The 23668-nt window shown below is 42.9% G+C and overlaps 1 protein-coding gene across 1 annotated transcript in view; it reads right to left on the minus strand.

The window, feature by feature from the left end:
- Positions 1–23662, minus strand: part of LOC115120487 (sideroflexin-1) — a 26081-nt gene extending 2419 nt beyond the window's left edge. Inside the window, exons 1-9 of the mRNA XM_065019945.1 lie at positions 23560–23662; positions 18354–18523; positions 17689–17859; positions 15808–15906; positions 10878–10953; positions 9785–9870; positions 7963–8090; positions 7724–7773; positions 4298–4347 (exon numbers count right to left, since the gene is read on the minus strand). Of these exons, the coding sequence (XP_064876017.1) occupies positions 4298–4347; positions 7724–7773; positions 7963–8090; positions 9785–9870; positions 10878–10953; positions 15808–15906; positions 17689–17859; positions 18354–18517 (824 nt within the window). The 5' untranslated portion in view covers positions 18518–18523; positions 23560–23662. The remainder of the gene's footprint in view (positions 1–4297; positions 4348–7723; positions 7774–7962; positions 8091–9784; positions 9871–10877; positions 10954–15807; positions 15907–17688; positions 17860–18353; positions 18524–23559) is intronic.
- Positions 23663–23668: the final 6 nt, after the last annotated feature.

Below are 23668 nucleotides of genomic sequence, written 5' to 3' on the forward strand. Positions count from 1 at the left end.
CCAGACCATTACAGAATCACCTCAAAAATGGAGAGCGTGTCCGTCCTCGTCTCCTGTCTCTCAGGGAAAGCCCTGGAGTGGGCCAACGCCGTATGGGGGGAAGGAAAATCGGTGTTGGACCATTACACGGAGTTCACCCACTGCTTTCGGGAAGTTTTCGACCACCCGCCTGAGGGTAAAGCGGCGGGTGAACGTCTGTTCCACATGAGGCAGGGGACGAGGACTTCCAGACCCTGGTCGCCAGCGTGGGATGGAACGACAGGACCCTGATCACTACCGGTGCAGTCTGCGAGAGGATGTCTGTCAGGAGTTGGCCTGCAGGGACACCACTCTCACGTTTGACCAGCTGGTGGACCTGTCAATCCGGCTGGATAACCTGCTGGCTACCCGCGGACGCCCGGATCGGGGCCTGTCAGTTCCATCCCTCAGCACCACCACTCCGACGCCCATGGAGCTGGGAGGTGCTGCGCTTAGGGCGACTGGAGGAGGGGCTGTTCCCTGTACCATCTGTGGCCGCAGAGGGCACATTGCTGATCGGTGCTGGGGAGGTTCCTCTGGGAGTCGAGGCAGCAGGCAGGGCACTCTCGTGTCACCCCAGGTGAGTCGGCACCAGGCTCACTCAGAGCCTCCTGTTGCTCACATGTTTATAAATAATCCTGAGTTTTCCCCGCATTCCCAGCTGGGAATTTTATTGACAGAGCATTTGCCCATAGTTTAGGGATCCCCATTGTTCCTGTGGATATGCCCTTCCCTGTGCACGCCCTAGATAGTCGACCATTGGGGTCAGGGCTAATTAGGGAGGCCACCGCTCCACTGGGCATGGTTACACAGGAGGGTCACAAGGAGAGAATTAGTATTTTCCTTATTGATTCTCCTGCGTTTCCCATGGTGCTGGGTATACCCTGGTTGGCCTGTCATGACCCCACTATTTTGGGACAACAGAGGTCTCTCAAGGGGTGGTCACGAAAGTGCTCGGAGAGGTGTGTAGGGGTTTCCGTTGGTGCGACTACGGTGGAAAGTCCAGACCAGGTCTCCACCATGCGCATCCCCTCTGAATATGCCGATTTGGCTCTCGCCTTCTGTAAGAAGAGGGCGACTCAATTACCACCCCGACGGGGGGATTGTGCGATAAATCTCCTGGTAGACGCAGCACTTCCCAGGAGTCACGTGTATCCCGTCACAGGAGGAGACAGCGGCTATGGAAACCTATGTCTCCGAATCCTTGGGGCAGGGGTACATTCGGCCCTCCACTTCACCTGCCTCCTCAAGTTTCTTTTTTGTGAAGAAGAAGGATGGATGTCTGCGCCTGTGCATTGACTGTCGAGGTATCAACCAGATCACTGTGAGGTACAGCTACCTGCTGCCTCTCATAGCCAGTGTGATAGAGTCAATGCATGGGGCGCGCTTCTTCACAAAATTGGATCTCAGGAGCGCTTACAACCTGGTGCGTATCCGGGAGGGGGACGAGTGGAAGACGGCATTTAGTACCACCTTAGGGCACTATGAGTACCTCGTCGTGCCATACTGGTTGATGAATGATCGATCCATCAGTCTTCCAGGCCTTTGTAGACGAGATTTTCCGGGACCTGCACTGGCAGGGTGTAGTGGTGTATATCGACGACATTCTGATATACTCCGCAACACGCGCCCAGCATGTGTCCCTGGTGCACAGGGTGCTTAGTCGACTGTTGGAGCATGACCTGTACGTCAAGGCTGAGAAAAGTCTGTTCTTCCAACAGTCCGTCTCCTTCCTAGGGTACCGCATTTCCACTTCAGGGGTGGATATGGAGAGTGACCGCATTTCAGCCGTGAGTAATTGGCCAACTCCCACCACGATAAAGGAAGTGCAGCGGTTTCTAGGGTTTGCCAACTACTACCGGAGGTTTATCCGGGGCTTTGATCAGGTAATGGATCCCATTACCTCACTGCTGAAGGGGGGACCGGTGCGACTGCAGTGGTCGGCTGAGGCAGACATGGCTTTTGGTAACCTGAGGGCTCGGTTTACCTCGGCGCCCGTGCTGGCTCATCCGGATCCCTCTTTGGCGTTCATAGTGGAGGTGGACGCCTCCGAGGCAAGGATAGGAGCCATGTTCTCTCAGCGCTCAGGCACGCCACCAAAGCTCCGCTCCTGTGCTTTCTTTTCGAAGAAGCTCAGCCCGGCGGAGCGAAACTATGATGTGGGGGACCGGGAGCTGTTGGCTGTTGCCAAGGCTCTGAAGGCGTAGAGACATTGGCTTGAGGGGGCTAAAAACACTTTTCTCATCTCGACTGACCACCGCAATCTAGAGTACATCCGGGCAGAGAGGAGACTGAACCCTCGCCAGGCAAGGTGGGCCATGTTCTTTACCCGTTTTGTTTTCACCCTGTCCTACAGACCAGGTTTCCAGAATGCTAGAGCAGACGCACTCTCCCGGATGTATGACACAGAGGAGCGGTCCATGGATTACACTCCCATACTTCCAGCCTCTTGCCTCTTGGCACCGGTGGTGTGGGATCTGGACGCGGACATCGAGCGGGCGTTACGTACAGAGCCCACTCCCCTCCAGTGTGCAGCTGGGCGTCTGTACGTTCCGTCTGCTGTCCGCGACCGTTTGATCTATTGGGCCCACACTTCACCCTCCTCTGGTCATCCTGGCATCGGTAGGACAGTGCACTGTCTTAGTGGGAAGTACTGGTGGTCCACCTTGGCTAAGGACGTGAGGGTTTATGTTTCCTCCTGCTCGGTGTGCGCCCAGTGCAAGGCCCCTAGACACCTGCCCAGAGGGAAGTTACAGCCCTTACCCGTTCCACAATGGCCGTGGTCGCACCTATCGGTGGACTTCCTCGCGGATCTTCCTCCCTCACAGGGTAACACCACGATTCTGGTCGTTGTGGATCGGTTCTCTAAGTCCTGCCATCTCCTTCCATTGCCCGGTCTCCCTACAGCCCTACAGATTGCGGAGGCCCTGTTCACTCAAGTCTTCCGGCACGGGATGCCTGAGGATATAGTGTCTGATCGAGGTCCCCAGTTCATGTCAAGGGTCTGGAGGCCGTTCATGGAACGTCTGAGGGTCTCGGTCAGCGTTACCTCAGGTTTTCACCCCGAGAGTAACGGGCAGGTGGAGAGAGTAAACCAGGATGTGGGTAGGTTTCTGAGGTCTTATTACCAGGACCGGCCGTGGGAGTGGGCGGCGTTCATCCACTGGGCAGAGATGGCCCAAAACTCGCTCCGCCACTCCTCCACTAACCTCTCCCCCTTCCAGTGCGTACTGGGGTATCGGCCGGTTCTGGCACCTTGGCATCAGAGCCAGATCGAGGCTCCTGCGGTGGACGAATGGTTTAAGCGCTCGGAGGAGACCTGGGACGCCGCTCATGTGCACCTGCAACGGGCCGTGGGGCATCAGAAGGCTAGCGCCGACCGACACCGCAGTGAGGCCCCGGTGTTCACACCGGGGGACCGGGTCTGGCTCTCGACCCGAAACCTGCCCCTCGGCCTGCCCTTCCGGGAACTGGGCCCGCGGTTTGTGGGGACATTCAAGGTCCTGAGGAGACTGAACGAGGTTTGCTACAGGTTACAGCTCCCCCCGATTACAGTACTAACCCCTCTTTCCATTTGTCTCTCCTCAGGCCGGTAGTGGCTGGTCTACTCCAGGAGTCTGAGGTGCGGGAGGTTCCTCCGCCCCCTCTGGACATCGAGGGAGCTCCGGCGTATGCTGTTCGAGCCATACTGGACTCGAGGCATCGGGTGAGGGGCCTTCAATACCTCGTGGAGTGGGAGGGGTACGGTCCGGAGGAGAGATGCTGGGTGCAGGTGGAGGACGTTTTGGACCCTTCGTTGCTGCGGGAGTTCCACCGTCTCCATCCGGATCGCCCTGCGCCTCGTCCTCCGGGTCGTCCCCGAGGTTGGTGTCGACGGGCGGCTCAAGGGGGGGCGGGGTACTGTCACGACTTCCGCCGAAGTCGGTCCCTCTCCTTGTTCGGGCGGCGTTCGGCGTCACCGGCCTTCGAGCCATCGCCAATCCACTTTTCATTTTCCATTTGTTTTGTCTTTGTTTTACACACCTGGTTTCAATTCCCCAATTACATGTTCATTATTTAACCCTCTGTTTTCCCCATGGGTTTTGTGCGTGATTGTTTTATGTATGTTCGGTCTGTTATTGTGGGCTCGGTATTACGACATGTTATTGGAATATTTGAGTAAAGTTACTTGTGTTACTCATCTCTGCTGTCCTGCGCCTGATTCCTCTGCACCAGCTACACCCAGACCATTACACATTCCAAATGGTGGTTAATCAGCAGTCCATTGCTGGCCACTTACCAGAATCCCACCAAGACCACTTGAATAGGTGCACTCATCCACGGGAACTTCTGAAAAGACCAGAACACAATGAGACAAACAAACAAAGGGATACATTCCACTACTCTGAAATGGCTTCCTCTGCTCTGTCCTATTTCCTCACACTCACTAACCACTGAAAGGGCTGGAGTGCTATAGGCAATATGGCTGTGGGATATTGCTTAGTCTACACCACTTTGTTCTACCTATCCAGTTAGTTTGAATCAGGATGAGGAAATAGGACACATAGGAAAGGAAATGACTTTAAAGCATTTGGATTTAGCCGATGACTGTGCCTAGAAGACTGCTACGGAGTCCCTCGATGGCTAACACAACACAGTGACAGGCCAATATATATACACACTCTCTAGTAAAGCCACTTATCAAAAGACTTAGTGCCATCATAGATATGAGAAAGTAAGGCAGACTGCCATCATAGATATGAGAAAGTAAGGCAGACTGCCATCATAGATATGAGAAAGTAAGGCAGACTGCCATTATAGATATGAGAAAGTAAGGCTGGCCGCCATCATAGATATGAGAAAGTAAGGCTGACTGCCATCATAGATATGAGAAAGTAAGGCAGACTGCCGTCATAGATATGAGAAAGTAAGGCAGACTGCCATCATAGATATGAGAAAGTAAGGCAGACTGCCGTCATAGATATGAGAAAGTAAGGCAGACTGCCATCATAGATATGAGAAAGTAAGGCTGACTGCCATCATGGATATGAGAAAGTAAGGCAGACTGCCATCAAAGATATGAGAAAGTAAGGCTGGCTGCCATCATGGATATGAGAAAGTAAGGCTGACTGCCATCATAGATATGAGAAAGTAAGGCTGGCTGCCATCATGGATATGAGAAAGTAAGTGAATTTACATCATGGATATGAGAAAGTAAGTGAATATACATCATAGATATGAGAAAGTAAGGCTGACTGCCATCATAGATATGAGAAAGTAAGTGAATTTACATCATGGATATGAGAAAGTAAGTGAATATACATCATAGATATGAGAAAGTAAGGCTGACTGCCATCATAGATATGAGAAAGTAAGTGAATTTACATCATAGATATGAGAAAGTAAGGCTGACTGCCATCATGGATATGAGAAAGTAAGGCTGACTGCCATCATGGATATGAGAAAGTAAGTGAAAATACATCATAGATATGAGAAAGTAAGGCTGACTGCCATCATAGATATGAGAAAGTAAGTGAATTTACATCATGGATATGAGAAAGTAAGTGAATATACATCATAGATATGAGAAAGTAAGGCTGACTGCCATCATGGATATGAGAAAGTAAGTGAATTTACATCATAGATATGAGAAAGTAAGGCTGACTGCCATCATAGATATGAGAAAGTAATGCTGAATGCCATCATAGATATGAGAAAGTAAGGCTGACTGCCATCATGGATATGAGAAAGTAAGTGAATTTACATCATAGATATGAGAAAGTAAGGCAGACTGCCATCATAGATATGAGAAAGTAAGGCTGGCTGCCATCATGGATATGAGAAAGTAAGGCTGACTGCCATCATAGATATGAGAAAGTAAGGCTGGCTGCCATCATGGATATGAGAAAGTAAGTGAATTTACATCATGGATATGAGAAAGTAAGTGAATATACATCATAGATATGAGAAAGTAAGGCTGACTGCCATCATAGATATGAGAAAGTAAGTGAATTTACATCATGGATATGAGAAAGTAAGTGAATATACATCATAGATATGAGAAAGTAAGGCTGACTGCCATCATAGATATGAGAAAGTAAGTGAATTTACATCATAGATATGAGAAAGTAAGGCTGACTGCCATCATGAATATGAGAAAGTAAGGCTGACTGCCATCATGGATATGAGAAAGTAAGTGAAAATACATCATAGATATGAGAAAGTAAGGCTGACTGCCATCATAGATATGAGAAAGTAAGTGAATTTACATCATGGATATGAGAAAGTAAGTGAATATACATCATAGATATGAGAAAGTAAGGCTGACTGCCATCATGGATATGAGAAAGTAAGTGAATTTACATCATAGATATGAGAAAGTAAGGCTGACTGCCATCATAGATATGAGAAAGTAATGCTGAATGCCATCATAGATATGAGAAAGTAAGGCTGACTGCCATCATGGATATGAGAAAGTAAGTGAATTTACATCATAGATATGAGAAAGTAAGGCTGACTGCCATCATAGATATGAGAAAGTAAGGCTGACTGCCATCATAGATATGAGAAAGTAATGCTGACTGCCATCATAGATATGAGAAAGTAAGGCTGACTGCCATCATGGATATGAGAAAGTAAGTGAATATACATCATAGATATGAGAAAGTAAGGCTGACTGCCATCATAGATATGAGAAAGTAAGGCTGACTGCCATCATGGATATGAGAAAGTAAGTGAATATACATCATAGATATGAGAAAGTAAGGCTGACTGCCATCATAGATATGAGAAAGTAAGGCTGACTGCCATCATGGATATGAGAAAGTAAGGCAGACTGCCATCATAGATATGAGAAAGTAAGGCTGACTGCCATCATAGATATGAGAAAGTAAGGCAGACTGCCATCATAAATATGAGAAAGTAAGGCAGACTGCCATCATAGATATGAGAAAGTAAGGCAGACTGCCATCATGGATATGAGAAAGTAAGGCTGACTGCCATCATAGATATGAGAAAGTAAGGCTGACTGCCATCATTGATATGAGAAAGTAAGGCTGACTGCCATCATAGATATGAGAAAGTAAGGCTGACTGCCATCATTGATATGAGAAAGTAAGGCTGACTGCCGTCATAGATATGAGAAAGTAACGCAGACTGCCATCATGGATATGAGAAAGTAAGGCTGACTGCCATCATGGATATGAGAAAGTAAGGCTGACTGCCATCATAGATATGAGAAAGTAAGGCAGACTGCCATCATGGATATGAGAAAGTAAGGCTGGCCGCCATCATGGATATGAGAAAGTAAGGCTGGCCGCCATCATGGATATGAGAAAGTAAGGCTGACTGCCATCATGGATATGAGAAAGTAAGGCAGACTGCCATCATGGATATGAGAAAGTAAGGCTGGCTGCCATCATGGATATGAGAAAGTAAGGCTGGCCGCCATCATGGATATGAGAAAGTAAGGCAGACTGCCATCATGGATATGAGAAAGTAAGGCTGGCCGCCATCATGGATATGAGAAAGGATAAGGCTGGCCGCCATCATGGATATGAGAAAGTAAGGCTGGCCGCCATCATGGATATGAGAAAGTAAGGCAGACTGCCATCATGGATATGAGAAAGTAAGGCTGGCCGCCATCATGGATATGAGAAAGTAAGTGAATATATAATACATATGATCATACTTGAATAAATAAAGTGATACATGATGTGAATAATACCTTTAGGAAGGCTTTCTTTTCCAAGGTGTTCATTAAAAATGGAGGGATAGCTGAAAAACAGAATAGTGAAATAAAATCGTCATCTTTTATAAATGTTTACAAACATTATATTTTACCTGACAACATGGTTGATTTCAAGCTTTTATCCTTTCCAGTTTATCCTATTGAGTTGCCATGTTGGAGTCACAGATCGCATGGGTTGCCAGATTGGTCCCTAAAGCCCATTACGTCATACATACCCATTCCAGGAGAGGCCATGAGGATCCTAGACACCACCACCTGGGAGATAGCCTGCTTAGCGGCGGTGGTTGACTCTCCTAACCGGTTGTCGTTCTCGTCTGTTATCGGAATGCCGTGTTTCAGTTCCCTGGACAATAAAAGAAGAAGGAAAATAAAGTAAACATCTATTATAGGAACTGGCATCGATGATACAGACACTTTCTTTCGAAGACCTTGTCCAAGTTGTGGAAGGAATAACGTAAATGTCAATAAGTTGTGTGTGACCTATGGGTTTAGTAAGGTCAAATTGAGCATTGTAGAGACACCTAATCAATATTTCAAACATTTACAGGAGGTACCATACTCTGGAATTCTTATCTTCACATTGTCAAAACCTCATCATCCCTCAATAACTTCATGCAAAGACTGGGATTTAGCCTGATGAACCAAACTACACAATAATTCCCTCCATGTAGCTTTCTCTCACACACACACACATTTTTTCTTCTATACTGAGTATATAACGTACAATTATAATTAATATGCTTTGTTTAGCTGATTGAACAAACATTTTTATTATTATTATATTATATTTGTGGTGTGATTTTCATATCAGTCCTTTTTGGGTTTCCAGCCTCACCGGCACACCGCTTTACGGTGTTAAATACTCTCTGTTCATCAGATATGCATAGTCACTTTAACCATATCTACATGTACATACTACCTCAATCAGCCTGACTAACCGGTGTCTGTATGTAGCCTCGCTACTTTTATAGCCTGGCTACTGTATATAGCCTCGCTACTTTTATAGCCTGGCTACTGTATATAGCCTCGCTACTTTTATAGCCTGGCTACTGTATATAGCCTCTACTGTATATAGCCTCTCTACTGTATATAGCCTCTCTACTGTATATAGCCTCGCTACTGTATATAGCCTCGCTACTGTATATAGCCTCGCTACTGTATATAGCCTCTACTGTATATAGCCTCTCTACTGTATATAGCCTCTCTACTGTATATAGCCTCTCTACTGTATATAGCCTCGCTACTGTATATAGCCTCTACTGTATATAGCCTCTACTGTATATAGCCTGGCTACTGTATAGCCTCGCTACTGTATATAGCCTCGCTACTGTATATAGCCTCGTATGTAGCCTCGCTACTGTATATAGCCTCGCTACTGTATATAGCCTCGCTACTGTATATAACCTCTATACTGTATGTAGCCTCTCTATTGTATATAGCCTCTCTACTGTATATGGCCTCTCTACTGTATATGGCCTGGCTACTGTATATAGCCTCTACTGTATATAGCCTCGCTACTGTATATAACCTCTCTACTGTATATAACCTCTCTACTGTATATAACCTCTATTGTATGTAGCCTCTCTATTGTATATAGCCTCTCTACTGTATATAGCCTCTCTACTGTATATAGCCTCTCTACTGTATATGGCCTCTACTGTATATGGCCTCTACTGTATATAACCTCTCTACTGTATATAGTCTTTTTACTGTTGTTTTATTTCTTTACTTACCTATTGTTCACCTAATACCTTTTTTGCACTATATGTTAGAGCCTCTAAGTAAGCATTTCACTGTAAGGTCTACTACACCTGTTGTATTTGGCGCACGTGACAAATAAACTTTGATTAGATTTGTTTAAATACCTGCACTGTTTTGTCTTTCACTTCATTTCTTTGGTGCGAATAAATAAAACCTAACATTTAACACTACATTTTAGAAAGAATTTAGAATTTTTTAAAAACATTTAAAATGCTGAGTGCATATTTGCAAAACTATATCTTCAAACGGGAGGAGATACAGACTGTTTGGTCTTACCGTTGCCTCATGAGAGGGATGTTGATGCAGTTCGCAGCAGCAACAGCAGCGAAGGGAACTAACCTCCCTACGAGGGGAGATATGTGCTGGACAACAACAACACCCAAAAGGTTGGAGTTAAACAGATAGACAGGGATGAAATTGATCTATACAGTCTAATAGCTAATAATTCTAAGGCGTATTGTTCCAAAGCTGAAAGCTCTTTGTGCATGTCATGATTGTTATGATGAGTGGCATCTGTTTCCACAATGGGAATACTGTATGAATTATACAACATTTTCTCTCTCTTTCAACACATTGACTAACCAGCAAAGCAGGCAACATATGTAGACTAATTCTATTCATGGTTACTATGCATTTCTATTCATGGTTACTATGCACTTCTATTCATGGTTACTATGCACTTCTATTCATGGTTACTATGCACTTCTATTCATGGTTACTATGCACTTCTATTCATGGTTACTATGCATCTCTATTCATGGTTACTATGCACTTCTATTCATGGTTACTATGCACTTCTATTCATGGTTACTATGCATTTCTATTCATGGTTACTACGCACTTCTATTCATGGTTACTATGCACTTCTATTCATGTTTACTATGCACTTCTATTCATGGTTACTATGCACTTCTATTCATGTTTACTATGCACTTCTATTCATGGTTACTATGCATTTCTATTCATGGTTACTATGCACTTCTATTCATGGTTACTATGCACTTCTATTCATGGTTACTATGCACTTCTATTCATGGTTACTATGCATTTCTATTCATGGTTACTACGCACTTCTATTCATGGTTACTATGCACTTCTATTCATGGTTACTATGCACTTCTATTCATGATTACTATGCACTTCTATTCATGTTTACTATGCACTTCTATTCATGATTACTATGCACTTCTATTCATGGTTACTATGCACTTCTATTCATGGTTACTATACACTTCTATTCATGATAACTATTTTGGACATGATAACCACTCATGATATGACTTGTGAGTAGCTATGTTTGATAACACTCCCATGCGATGTGGTTGATGGCAAATGAATGAATGAGAACAGGGTTTCAGTGGGTTAATACCTTTGTTAGTGCATTTAGTCCTAGAGCCGTGGCTACCGCCCCTGTGGTAGCAGATACATAGGCTGTGCCAAGCTGACTGCAAATGAGAAATGCATTCATAAATTCACATATTCATACTCATTCACATATTATCCCAACCACAAAACAAGGGGTTTAATAGGTACCAGAAACACACCAAACAAAAAACTACTGGCCAACATTAACTAAAACTACAGGCCAACATCAACTAAAACTACAAGCCAACATTAACTAAAACTACAGGCCAACATCAACTAAACTACAAGCCAACATCAACTAAAACTACAGGCCAACATCAACTAAACTACAAGCCAACATCAACTAAAACTACAGGCCAACATCAACTAAACTACAAGCCAACATTAACTAAAACTACAGGCCAACATCAACTAATCTACAGGCCAACATCAACTAAAACTACAGGCCAACATCAACTAAAACTACAGGCCAACATCAACTAAAACTACAGGCCAACATCAACTAAATCTACTGGCCAACATCAACTAAACTACAGGCCAACATCAACAAATCTACAGGCCAACATCAACAAATCTACAGGCCAACATCAACTAAATCTACAAGCCAACATCAACTAAAACTACAGGCCAACATCAACTAAAACTACAGGCCAACATCAACTAAAACTACAGGCCAACATCAACTAAACTACAAGCCAACATCAACTAAAACTACAGGCCAACATCAACTAAATCTACTGGCCAACATCAACTAAAACTACAGGCCAACATCAGGCCAACATCAACTAAAACTACAGGCCGACATCAGGCCAACATCAACTAAAACTACAGGCCGACATCAACTAAAACTACAGGCCAACATCAACTAAAACTACAGGCCAACATCAACTAAAACTACAGGCCAACATCAACTAAACTACAGGCCAACATCAACTGAAACTACAAACCAACATCAACTAAATCTACAGGCCAACATCAACTAAAACTACAGGCCAACATCAACTAAAACTACAAGCCAACATCAACTAAATCTACAGGCCAACATCAACTAAAACTACAGGCCAACATCAACTAAACTACAGGCCAACATCAACTAAAACTACAGGCCAACATCAACTAAATCTACAGGCCAACATCAACTAAAACTACAGGCCAACATCAACTAAAACTACAGGCCAACATCAACTAAATCTACAGGCCAACATCAACTAAACTACAGGCCAACATCAACTAAAACTACAGGCCAACATCAACTAAATCTACAGGCCAACATCAACTAAAACTACAGGCCAACATCAACTAAACTACAGGCCAACATCAACTAAAACTACAGGCCAACATCAACTAAATCTACAGGCCAACATCAACTAAAACTACAGGCCAACATCAACTAAAACAAACATCAACTAAACTACAGGCCAACATCAACTAAACTACAGGCCAACATCATCAAGGCTAAAAATCTACAGGCCAACATCAACTAAAACATCTACAGGCCAACATCAACTAAACTACAGGCCAACATCAACTAAACTACAGGCCAACATCAACTAAACTACAGGCCAACATCAACTAAAACTACAGGCCAACATCAACTAAACTACAGGCCAACATCAACTAAACTACAGGCCAACATCAACTAAAACTACAGGCCAACATCAACTAAAACTACAGGCCAACATCAACTAAAACTACAGGCCAACATCAACTAAAACTACAGGCCAACATCAACTAAAACTACAGGCCAACATCAACTAAACTACAGGCCAACATCAACTAAATCTACTGGCCAACATCAACTAAAACTACAAGCCAACATCAACTAAAACTACAGGCCAACATCAACTAAAACTACAGGCCAACATCAACTAAAACTACAGGCCAACATCAACTAAAACTACAGGCCAACATCAACTAAAACTACAGGCCAACATCAACTAAAACTACAGGCCAACATCAACTAAAACTACAGGCCAACATCAACTAAACTACAGGCCAACATCAACTAAATCTACTGGCCAACATCAACTAAAACTACAAGCCAACATTAACTAAAACTACAGGCCAACATCAACTAATCTACAGGCCAACATCAACTAAAACTACAGGCCAACATCAACTAAAACTACAGGCCAACATCAACTAAAACTACAGGCCAACATCAACAAATCTACAGGCCAACATCAACAAATCTACAGGCCAACATCAACTAAATCTACAAGCCAACATCAACTAAAACTACAGGCCAACATCAACTAAAACTACAGGCCAACATCAACTAAAACTACAGGCCAACATCAACTAAACTACAAGCCAACATCAACTAAAACTACAGGCCAACATCAACTAAAACTACAGGCCAACATCAACTAAACTACAAGCCAACATCAACTAAAACTACAGGCCAACATCAACTAAAACTACAGGCCAACATCAGGCCAACATCAACTAAAACTACAGGCCGACATCAGGCCAACATCAACTAAAACTACAGGCCGACATCAACTAAAACTACAGGCCAACATCAACTAAAACTACAGGCCAACATCAACTAAACTACAGGCCAACATCAACTAAAACTACAAACCAACATCAACTAAATCTACAGGCCAACATCAACTAAAACTACAGGCCAACATCAACTAAAACTACAAGCCAACATCAACTAAACTACAGGCCAACATCAACTAAATCTACTGGCCAACATCAACTAAAACTACAGGCCAACATCAACTAAAACTACTGGCCAACATCAACTAAAACTACAAGCCAACATCAACTAAATCTACAGGCCAACATCAACTAAAACTACAAGCCAACATCAACTAAAACTACAAGCCAACATCAACTAAAACTACAGGCCAACATCAACTAAAACTACAGGCCAACATCAACTAAAACTACAAGCCAACATCAACTAAACTACAGGCCAACATCAACTAAAACTACAAACCAACATCAACTAAATCTACAGGCCAACATCAACTAAAACTACAGGCCAACATCAACTAAAACTACAGGCCAACATCAACTAAATCTACTGGCCAACATCAACATCAACTACAGGCCAACATCAACTAAAACTACAAGCCAACATCAACTAAAACTACAGGCCAACATCAACTAAAACTACAAGCCAACATCAACTAAATCTACTGGCCAACATCAACTAAAACTACAAGCCAACATCAACTAAAACTACAAGCCAACATCAACTAAATCTACTGGCCAACATCAACTAAAACTACAGGCCAACATCAACTAAAACTACAAGCCAACATCAACTAAAACTACAGGCCAACATCAACTAAAACTACAAGCCAACATCAACTAAATCTACTGGCCAACATCAACTAAAACTACAAGCCAACATCAACTAAAACTACAAGCCAACATCAACTAAATCTACAGGCCAACATCAACTAAACTACAGGCCAACATCAACTAAATCTACTGGCCAACATCAACTAAAACTACAGGCCAACATCAACTAAATCTACAGGCCAACATCAACTAAAACTACAGGCCAACATCAACTAAAACTACAGGCCAACATCAACTAAACTACAGGCCAACATCAACTAAACTACAGGCCAACATCAACTAAACTACAGGCCAACATCAACTAAACTACAGGCCAACATCAACTAAACTACAGGCCAACATCAACTAAAACTACAGGCCAACATCAACTAAATCTACAGGCCAACATCAACTAAATCTACAGGCCAACATCAACTAAACTACAGGCCAACATCAACTAAATCTACAGGCCAACATCAACTAAATCTACAGGCCAACATCAACTAATCTACAGGCCAACATCAACTAATCTACAGGCCAACATCAACTAATCTACAGGCCAACATCAACTAATCTACAGGCCAACATCAACTAATCTACAGGCCAACATCAACTAATCTACAGGCCAACATCAACTAATCTACAGGCCAACATCAACTAATCTACAGGCCAACATCAACTAATCTACAGGCCAACATCAACTAATCTACAGGCCAACATCAACTAATCTACAGGCCAACATCAACTAAATCTACAGGCCAACATCAACTAAATCTACAGGCCAACATCAACTAAACTACAGGCCAACATCAACTAAACTACAGGCCAACATCAACTAAACTACAGGCCAACATCAACTAAACTACAGGCCAACATCAACTAAACTACAGGCCAACATCAACTAAATCTACAGGCCAACATCAACTAATCTACAGGCCAACATCAACTAAATCTACAGGCCAACATCAACTAAACTACAGGCCAACATCAACTAAAACTACAGGCCAACATCAACTAAAACTACAGGCCAACATCAACTAAAACTACAGGCCAACATCAACTAAAACTACAGGCCAACATCAACTAAAACTACAGGCCAACATCAACTAAAACTACAGGCCAACATCAACTAAAACTACAGGCCAACATCAACTAAAACTACAGGCCAACATCAACTAAATCTACAGGCCAACATCAACTAAACTACAGGCCAACATCAACTAAACTACAGGCCAACATCAACTAATCTACAGGCCGACTGAGGGAAATGAATTCAAAGCATACTTCCTTCAGACTGGAATATGGCATTACGTGATTTGACATTCCTGTGTATTATTTATTGAGATGCTTAGTTTTCAGATGATTTTAAAATGACTTAATTACTTTTAAGAAGCTTTTTCCTTTTCAATTATTATCAAATGTTTTGGTTACACCTCGACTCACGTTGGTTGAACACCCTTCAACTCTTTTCTAATTACTTTTAGCAATATTTAATTTTAAGAAAAGTTATTTATTGGTGTGTGTGCATTGTTTTTTTATACAGTTCTTCTGAACAATAATCACACATAGAATATGTCGCTGCAAGAATATAGTAGAATGGCCCTGATATAGTAACTATAACACCAACTTACTTAACTGAGAGAGGAGCATCTCCACTCCTATTGGTGTAGTTGACTATTGCATTGAAGGACTGATTGATCCACTGCCATAAGACTACAGCTGGAGTTGTCCTGAGGAGAGAGAGAGACTTCAATTAGACTACAGCTGGAGTTGTACTGAGGAGAGAGAGAGACTTCAATTAGACTACAGCTGGAGTTGTACTGAGGAGAGAGAGAGAATTCAATTAGACTACAGCTGGAGTTGTCCTGAGGAGAGAGAGAGACTTCAATTAGACTACAGCTGGAGTTGTACTGAGGAGAGAGAGAGACTTCAATTAGACTACAGCTGGAGTTGTACTGAGGAGAGAGAGAGACTTCAATTAGACTACAGCTGGAGTTGTACTGAGGAGAGAGAGAGACTTCAATTAGACTACAGCTGGAGTTGTACTGAGGAGAGAGAGAGACTTCAATAAGACTACAGCTGGAGTTGTACTGGGGGGGGGGGGGGTGAGAGAGAGAGAGAGGACACTTAAATTAGACTGAGACGGGATGATGAGGAAAAACATATATTGACGAGAGATAAAGCACCTAACCCTGAAAAATGCTGATTTCTTTGTGTACAAAACAAGGGAGTATAGAGATATCAGAAAGAGATGAGAAACCATCAGGTAATAGCGGACATAACAGTGACAGCACACCACACAACCACTGATCTACCCATCTTCTCAATTACACTCATCTCAAAAACACTGCAACTCTGTGTTGACTGATGAGAATGAATGATGAGAAAGATACATTATTATACATCATTAGTTTAGTGTCATAATCTGACTGGTCCTCCGCTTGCATGAACCTACCTGCTTCAGTATGAACTGCCAGTGACCCATGGCATAACCTGATATATTTTTCTACAACATCCTGTAGTAAACCTACAATGAGATTCTTATAACACTATCATTCATTCTAATAGAACAGTCTTATAACACTATCATTCATTCTAATAGAACAGTCTTATAACGCTATCATTCATTCTAATAGAACAGTCTTATAACACTATCATTCATCCTAATAGAACAGTCTTATAACGCTATCATTCATTCTAATAGAACAGTCTTATAACACTATCATTCATTCTAATAGAACAGTCTTATAACGCTATCATTCATTCTAATAGAACAGTCTTATAACACTATCATTCATTCTAATAGAACAGTCTTATAACACTATCATTCATTCTAATAGAACAGTCTTATAACACTATCATTCATTCTAATAGAACAGTCTTATAACACTATCATTCATTCTAATAGAACAGTCTTATAACGCTATCATTCATTCTAATAGAACAGTCTTATAACGCTATCATTCATTCTAATAGAACAGTCTTATTCATAAGGTGAATGCACCAATTTGTAAGTCGCTCTGGATAAGAGCGTCTGCTAAATGACTTAAATGTAAATGTAAATGTTATAACGCTATCATTCATTCTAATAGAACAGTCTTATAACACTATCATTCATTCTAATAGAACAGTCTTATAACGCTATCATTCATTCTAATAGAACAGTCTTATAACACTATCATTCATTCTAATAGAACAGTCTTATAACACTATCATTCATTCTAATAGAACAGTCTTATAACACTATCATTCATTCTAATAGAACTTTCTTATAACACTATCATTGGGCGGCAGGTAGCCTAGAGGTTCGAGCGTTGGACTAGTAACCGAAAGGTTGCCAGATTGAATCCCCGAGCTGACAAGGTAAAAATCTGTCGTTCTGCCCCAGAACAGGCAGTTAATCCACTGTTCCTAGGCCATCATTGTAAATAAGAATTTGTTCTTAACTGACTTGCCTGGTTAAATACAGGTTAACACACTATCATTGATTCTAATAGAACACTACTGCTCACTTGTAGAAGGTCATCATACAGCCAGTGATGGTCATGTTCATGGGGACCTGAGCCGACATGCGGCCAATCAGGATCATCTTCTCTCCAGTGTCTGGGTGGAAGGCTGAGTCAAAGATGTACTTGGCTCTCCATAGCTCGTCCTCTGTCAGCCCGGGGGACATCACCCCTTGCCTGGGGGGGAGAGAGAGAGAGAGGGGGACAAGTGATTAGCTGAGCCTGTTTACTTAGAAGCAATACAAGTTTAAACAAAGCTCTGTTAGATGCACACAACCTGCATTTGATAAACACGGCCCATTGTATTCAATGTTGCGTCATAGAACAAAACCATGTGTTGCCTTTCTGGTTAATCAATAGTTAATTAAGGGAAATCTGATCCTAGATCTATGCCAATAAGCCTGGGGTCAATTCTATCAGGAGCTCTCAGCTCAGTTATGGGTTGTTTCCATACAGCAGAATCAAGGAGAACTAGAAAGAACCAGGGAGAACCAGAACCAAGGAGAACTAAGGAGCACCAGGAAGAACCAGATCCAAGGAGAACTAAGGAGCACCAGGAGGAACCAGAACCAAGGTGAACTAAGGAGCACCAGGAGGAACCAGAACCGAGGAGAACTAAGGAGCACCAGGAAGAACCAGAACTAAGGAGAACCATGCTCAGAATACACTACCGGTAGTCACTGATGACTTTGTGTGCATTCTCTAGTTGTTCGTTAGTAAGCAGGACGTTGCGGGGGTCGGTAACAGTGAAGAAGTGTTTGGCCCGGCCCATAAACGTCCCTTGGTCCCATCGAGGCTCCTTGATGTTTATGGAGGTGGAGATTTCTGTCGTCATGGTGATCTGAAAGGACACAACATTCATAACAAAGATGAATTATTTTGTCCTTGTATATCTACCCTGTAAACATACAGTACATTAGTTATATTGTCCCAGGTGATTTATCTACCGGCGCGCGACCGAAATTCATAAACTAGCCTAGCTACTGTCAGAGGAGGCCAAATTCATAAACTAGCCTAGCTACTGTCAGAGGAGGCCAAATTCATAAACTAGCCAAGCTACCGTCAGAGGAGGCCAAATTCATAAACTAGCCAAGCTACTGTCAGAGGAGGCCAAATTCATAAACTACCCAAGCTACCGTCAGAGGAGGCCAAATTCATAAACTAGCCTAGCTACTGTCAGAGGAGGCCAAATTCATAAACTAGCCTAGCTACCGTCAGAGGAGGCCAAATTCATAAACTAGCCTAGCTACCGTCAGAGGAGGCGAAATTCCCCAGTCCTAGAGTTAGAGACAAGGAGACAAACACAACACAAATCACGAAAAGCAAAACAAGAGGCCTTGACGATTGTATTTCATAGGACAAAACGAACCCTGAAACAGCCTTCCACTAACTCTATTTAATTCTGAAACTAGAGTAGACATAGTTCCCCAATCCCACTCCAGACACACACACACACACTTTGTTGAGTTGATTACACATTCTGTAGGCCTATAATACACACATCAGCCAGAAATCACTTGTTTCTAGGTAACTTCTCTTATATTACCACAAAATCATTTCAAAACTGCTGTCCTTTGAGAAGAATGAGTCATTTAGAACACACTGTGAGAAATTCTTCTCAGTATTATCTTAGCAGGATAGCTGATTCAGTATAATGTTGCTATGGAGATGAGCTGGCTGACCTGACACAGGGGTTTTGAAGCACTAAATTATCCTGAACCTCACAACCCCCTTAACCACAGACCTGTGGCCGGGACGTGGCGTCTCTTCAAAAGCCCCAAACCCCACACCACGCCCTCCTACCCCTTTCTCTCCTTCTCAATTCAATTTAAGGGCTATATTGGCATGGGAAACATTTGTTTACATTGCCAAAGCAAGTGGAATAAATAACAAACGAAGGTGAAATAAACAATAAAAAAATGAACAGTAAACATTACACTCACAAAAGTTCCAAAAGAATAAAGGCATTTCAAATGTCATATTATGTCTATATACAGTGTTGTAACGATGTGCAAAAGGGAAAATAAATAATCATAAATATGGGTTGTATTTACAATGGTGTTTGTTCTTCACTGGTTGCACTTTTCTTGTAGCAACAGGTCACAAATCTTGCTGCTGTGATGTCACAATGTGGTATTTCACCTAGTGGATAGAGTGTAGGGGCGGCAGGTAGCCTAGTGGTTAGAGTGTAGGGGCGGCAGGTAGCCTAGTGGTTAGAGTGTAGGGGCGGCAGGTAGCCTAGTGGTTAGAGTGTAGGGGCGGCAGGTAGCAGGGTAGAGTGTAGGGCCTAGTGGGTTAGAGTGTAGGGGCGGCAGGTGTAGGGCGGCAGGTAGCCTAGTGGTTAGAGTGTAGGGGCGGCAGGTAGCCTAGTGGTTAGAGTGTAGGGGCGGCAGGTAGCCTAGTGGTTAGAGTGTAGGGGCGGCAGGTAGCCTAGTGGTTAGAGGTAGCCCTGAGTGGTTAGAGTGTAGCCTAGTGGTTAGAGTGTAGGGCGGCAGGTAGCCTAGTGGTTAGAGAGTGTAGGGGCGGCAGGTAGCATAGTGGTTAGAGTGTAGGGGCGGCAGGTAGCCTAGTGGTTAGAGTGTAGGGGCGGCAGGTAGTGGGTTAGAGTGTAGGGGCGGCAGGTAGCATAGTTAGAGTGTAGGGGCCTAGTGGTTAGAGTGTAGGGGCGGCAGGTAGCCTAGTGGTTAGAGTGTAGGGGCGGCAGGTAGCCTAGTGGTTAGAGTGTAGGGGCGGCAGGTAGCCTAGTGGTTAGAGTGTTGGGGCGGCAGGTAGCCTAGTGGTTAGAGTGTAGGGGCGGCAGGTAGCCTAATAGTTAGAGTGTTGGACTAGTAACTGAAAGGTTGCCAGATTGAATCCCCGAGCTGACTAGGTAAACATCTGTTCTTCTGCCCCTGAACAAGGCAGTTAACCCACTGTTCCTAGGCTTTTATTATAAATAAGAATTTGTTTTTAACTGACTTGCCTAGTTAAATAAAAGGTCAAATAAAAAACCTTGTCTAGCAGTATGCCCATAGGCCTACGTTTAGTGTGAATGAACAGAGAAAGGTTCTGGAGAAAATCCCTTTCATTTGAGAACTCCTGCACTAAGCCAAACTACTGCATGTTTGTTTTCCTATCAAATGGATTTTATGTTGTTTTTTTTAATCACAGAGAGGAAAAATAATCAGGACATTCCCGAGATACAATGTAACCCCGTCTGAACCCGTTGTTACAATGTAACCCAGTCTGAAATGGATTCTATTAACCTGTTGTTACAATGTAACCCAGTCTGAAATGGATTCTATTAACCCGTTGTTACAATGTAACCCAGTCTGAACCCGTTGTTACAATGTAACCCAGTCTGAAATGGATTCTATTAACCCGTTGTTACAATGTAACCCAGTCTGAAATGGATTCTATTAACCCATTGTTACAATGTAACCCAGTCTGAACTGGATTCTATTAACCCGTTGTTACAATGTAACCCAGTCTGAAATGGATTCTATTAACCCGTTGTTACAATGTAACCCAGTCTGAAATGGATTCTATTAACCCGTTGTTACAATGTAACCCAGTCTGAAATGGATTCTATTAACCCGTTGTTACAATGTAACCCAGCCTGAACTGGATTCTATTAACCCGTTGTTACAATGTAACCCAGTCTGAAATGGACTCTATTAACCCGTTGTTACAATGTAACCCAGTCTGAACTGGATTCTATTAACCCGTTGTTACAATGTAACCCAGTGTGAACTAGATTCTATTAACCCGTTGTTACAATGTAACCCAGTGTGAACTAGATTCTATTAACCCATTGTTACAATGTAACCCAGTCTGAACTAGATTCTATTAACCCGTTGTTACAATGTAACCCAGTCTGAACTAGATTCTATTAACCCGTTGTTACAATGTAACCCAGTCTGAACTAGATTCTATTAACCCGTTGTTACAATGTAACCCAGTCTGAACTAGATTCTATTAACCCATTGTTACAATGTAACCCAGTCTGAACTGGATTCTATTAACCCGTTGTTACAATGTAACCCAGTCTGAACTAGATTCTATTAACCCGTTGTTACAATGTAACCCAGTCTGAACTAGATTCTATTAACCCGTTGTTACAATGTAACCCAGTCTGAACTGGATTCTATTAACCCGTTGTTACAATGTAACCCAGTCTGAAATGGATTCTATTAACCCGTTGTTACAATGTAACCCAGTCTGAACTAGATTCTATTAACCAGTTGTTACAATGTAACCCAGTCTGAACTAGATTCTATTAACCCGTTGTTACAATGTAACCTAGTCTGAACTGTATTCTATTAACACGTTGTTACAATGTAACCCAGTCTGAACTGGATTCTATTAACCCGTTGTTACAATGTAACCCAGTCTGAAATGGATTCTATTAACCCATTGTTACAATGTAACCCAGTCTGAACTGGATTCTATTAACCAGTTGTTACAATGTAACCCAGTCTGAACTGGATTCTATTAACCCGTTGTTACAATGTAACCCAGTCTGAACTGGATTCTATTAACCCGTTGTTACAATGTATCCAGTGTTGTATCCATCCAGTTCCACTTTGCTGCAGATGTAACAGGGGACATTTTGAAACGCATGTCTCTGTCTGTAACCCGTTATGTGAGAAACTGCAAAGGTGTTTGTGTAGCTCGTGCACGGGTCTACTACTGGATGATGAAATTACACCAAAGATGGCTGCAGGAGTAACGATAAAACACAGGTATTCCATAGACTCTGGCTGGCGGCTGTAGAATGTCTATGAGAGGCTCTACTGTATCTTTAAATTGAATTAAGGTTCACGGGGTTCTCACGAGATAGCTCAATTCAATGGATACAGGCCATAATAACTCAATGCATAAGCACGACTGATGGGTGCCTCCTTATGGTGGTCTCACACACACACACACACACACACACACACACACACACACACACACACACACACAATCAGTCTGTAGCAAATATGTCTTATTGGTTACTCACAAACAACAACAGTTGTTATAAATCTGTCTTCTTCTGACAAAATGTCAATCAGTCAGACTGCCTGTGTGTCAAATCCAATACAACAATAGGCTGAAGCCCTAATACAAAGGCAGCATTGATTTGATGATATTTGTTATCTCGTTCTAAAATTGAACTTTGACAATGGGCGATTTGTCTTATGCCTGCTACGTTAGGTTAGGTGGCATTTGGGCTAAAAACCTCTGTTCCAGCCCCACGTTTAACCAATCAATGGCCTCAATGGCTACATATTAAGATATATAGGCTACATTGTAACGTATTTCTTAGGCTACAATGGGAGTTCGCATAGCATAGCCTAATCACACAACTGCATAACATTGTGCAAAAACCAGCCAGCTCTGGTTTGAGTGAGGGTCAGTGAAAATATAGCCAACAATATTTATCATAATTTCGTCAAATGAACCGCCCGTTCAAATGGATCCGGACGCACAATCCTACTATTGGCTTGATCAGATAAATGGATCAACGCGATGCAGACCAGCTTGATCTGGAGCAAATCGCTGCATGTATATCGTTCGATCTGGATAAATCAAATCAAATTTTATTTGTCACATGCGCCGAATACAACAGGTGTATGTAGACCTTACAGTGAAATGCTTACTTACAAACCCCTAACCAACAATGCAGTTTAAAAAATGATACCAAGTCAACGTCCAACATGTTGCAAACATGTAAACGCCCAAAGAAATGTAATATGTCCGCTAATAGCCTATTATCCCACGTATCTGTTTCAGACCAGCTGTGCGACCCTGTTTCAACTAAAGCCCTGATTAACTGCCAGCCACAACCCCTCCCTCAAAAAAAAGTGGTATCAAATCCAACATGTGTTATAAAGGTATCCAGACACTTACTGCACTAAGCTCCGATCCTTGTCTGGCACGGTCACAGCAGTCCGCCGCCAGAGATGTCCCTGAATAGCTAGCTCAACGAAGCTAATTGGACATGTATGCAGCGGAAACT

This window comes from Oncorhynchus nerka, linkage group LG6, assembly GCF_034236695.1.
Source record: "Oncorhynchus nerka isolate Pitt River linkage group LG6, Oner_Uvic_2.0, whole genome shotgun sequence".
Lineage (NCBI taxonomy): Eukaryota > Metazoa > Chordata > Actinopteri > Salmoniformes > Salmonidae > Oncorhynchus > Oncorhynchus nerka.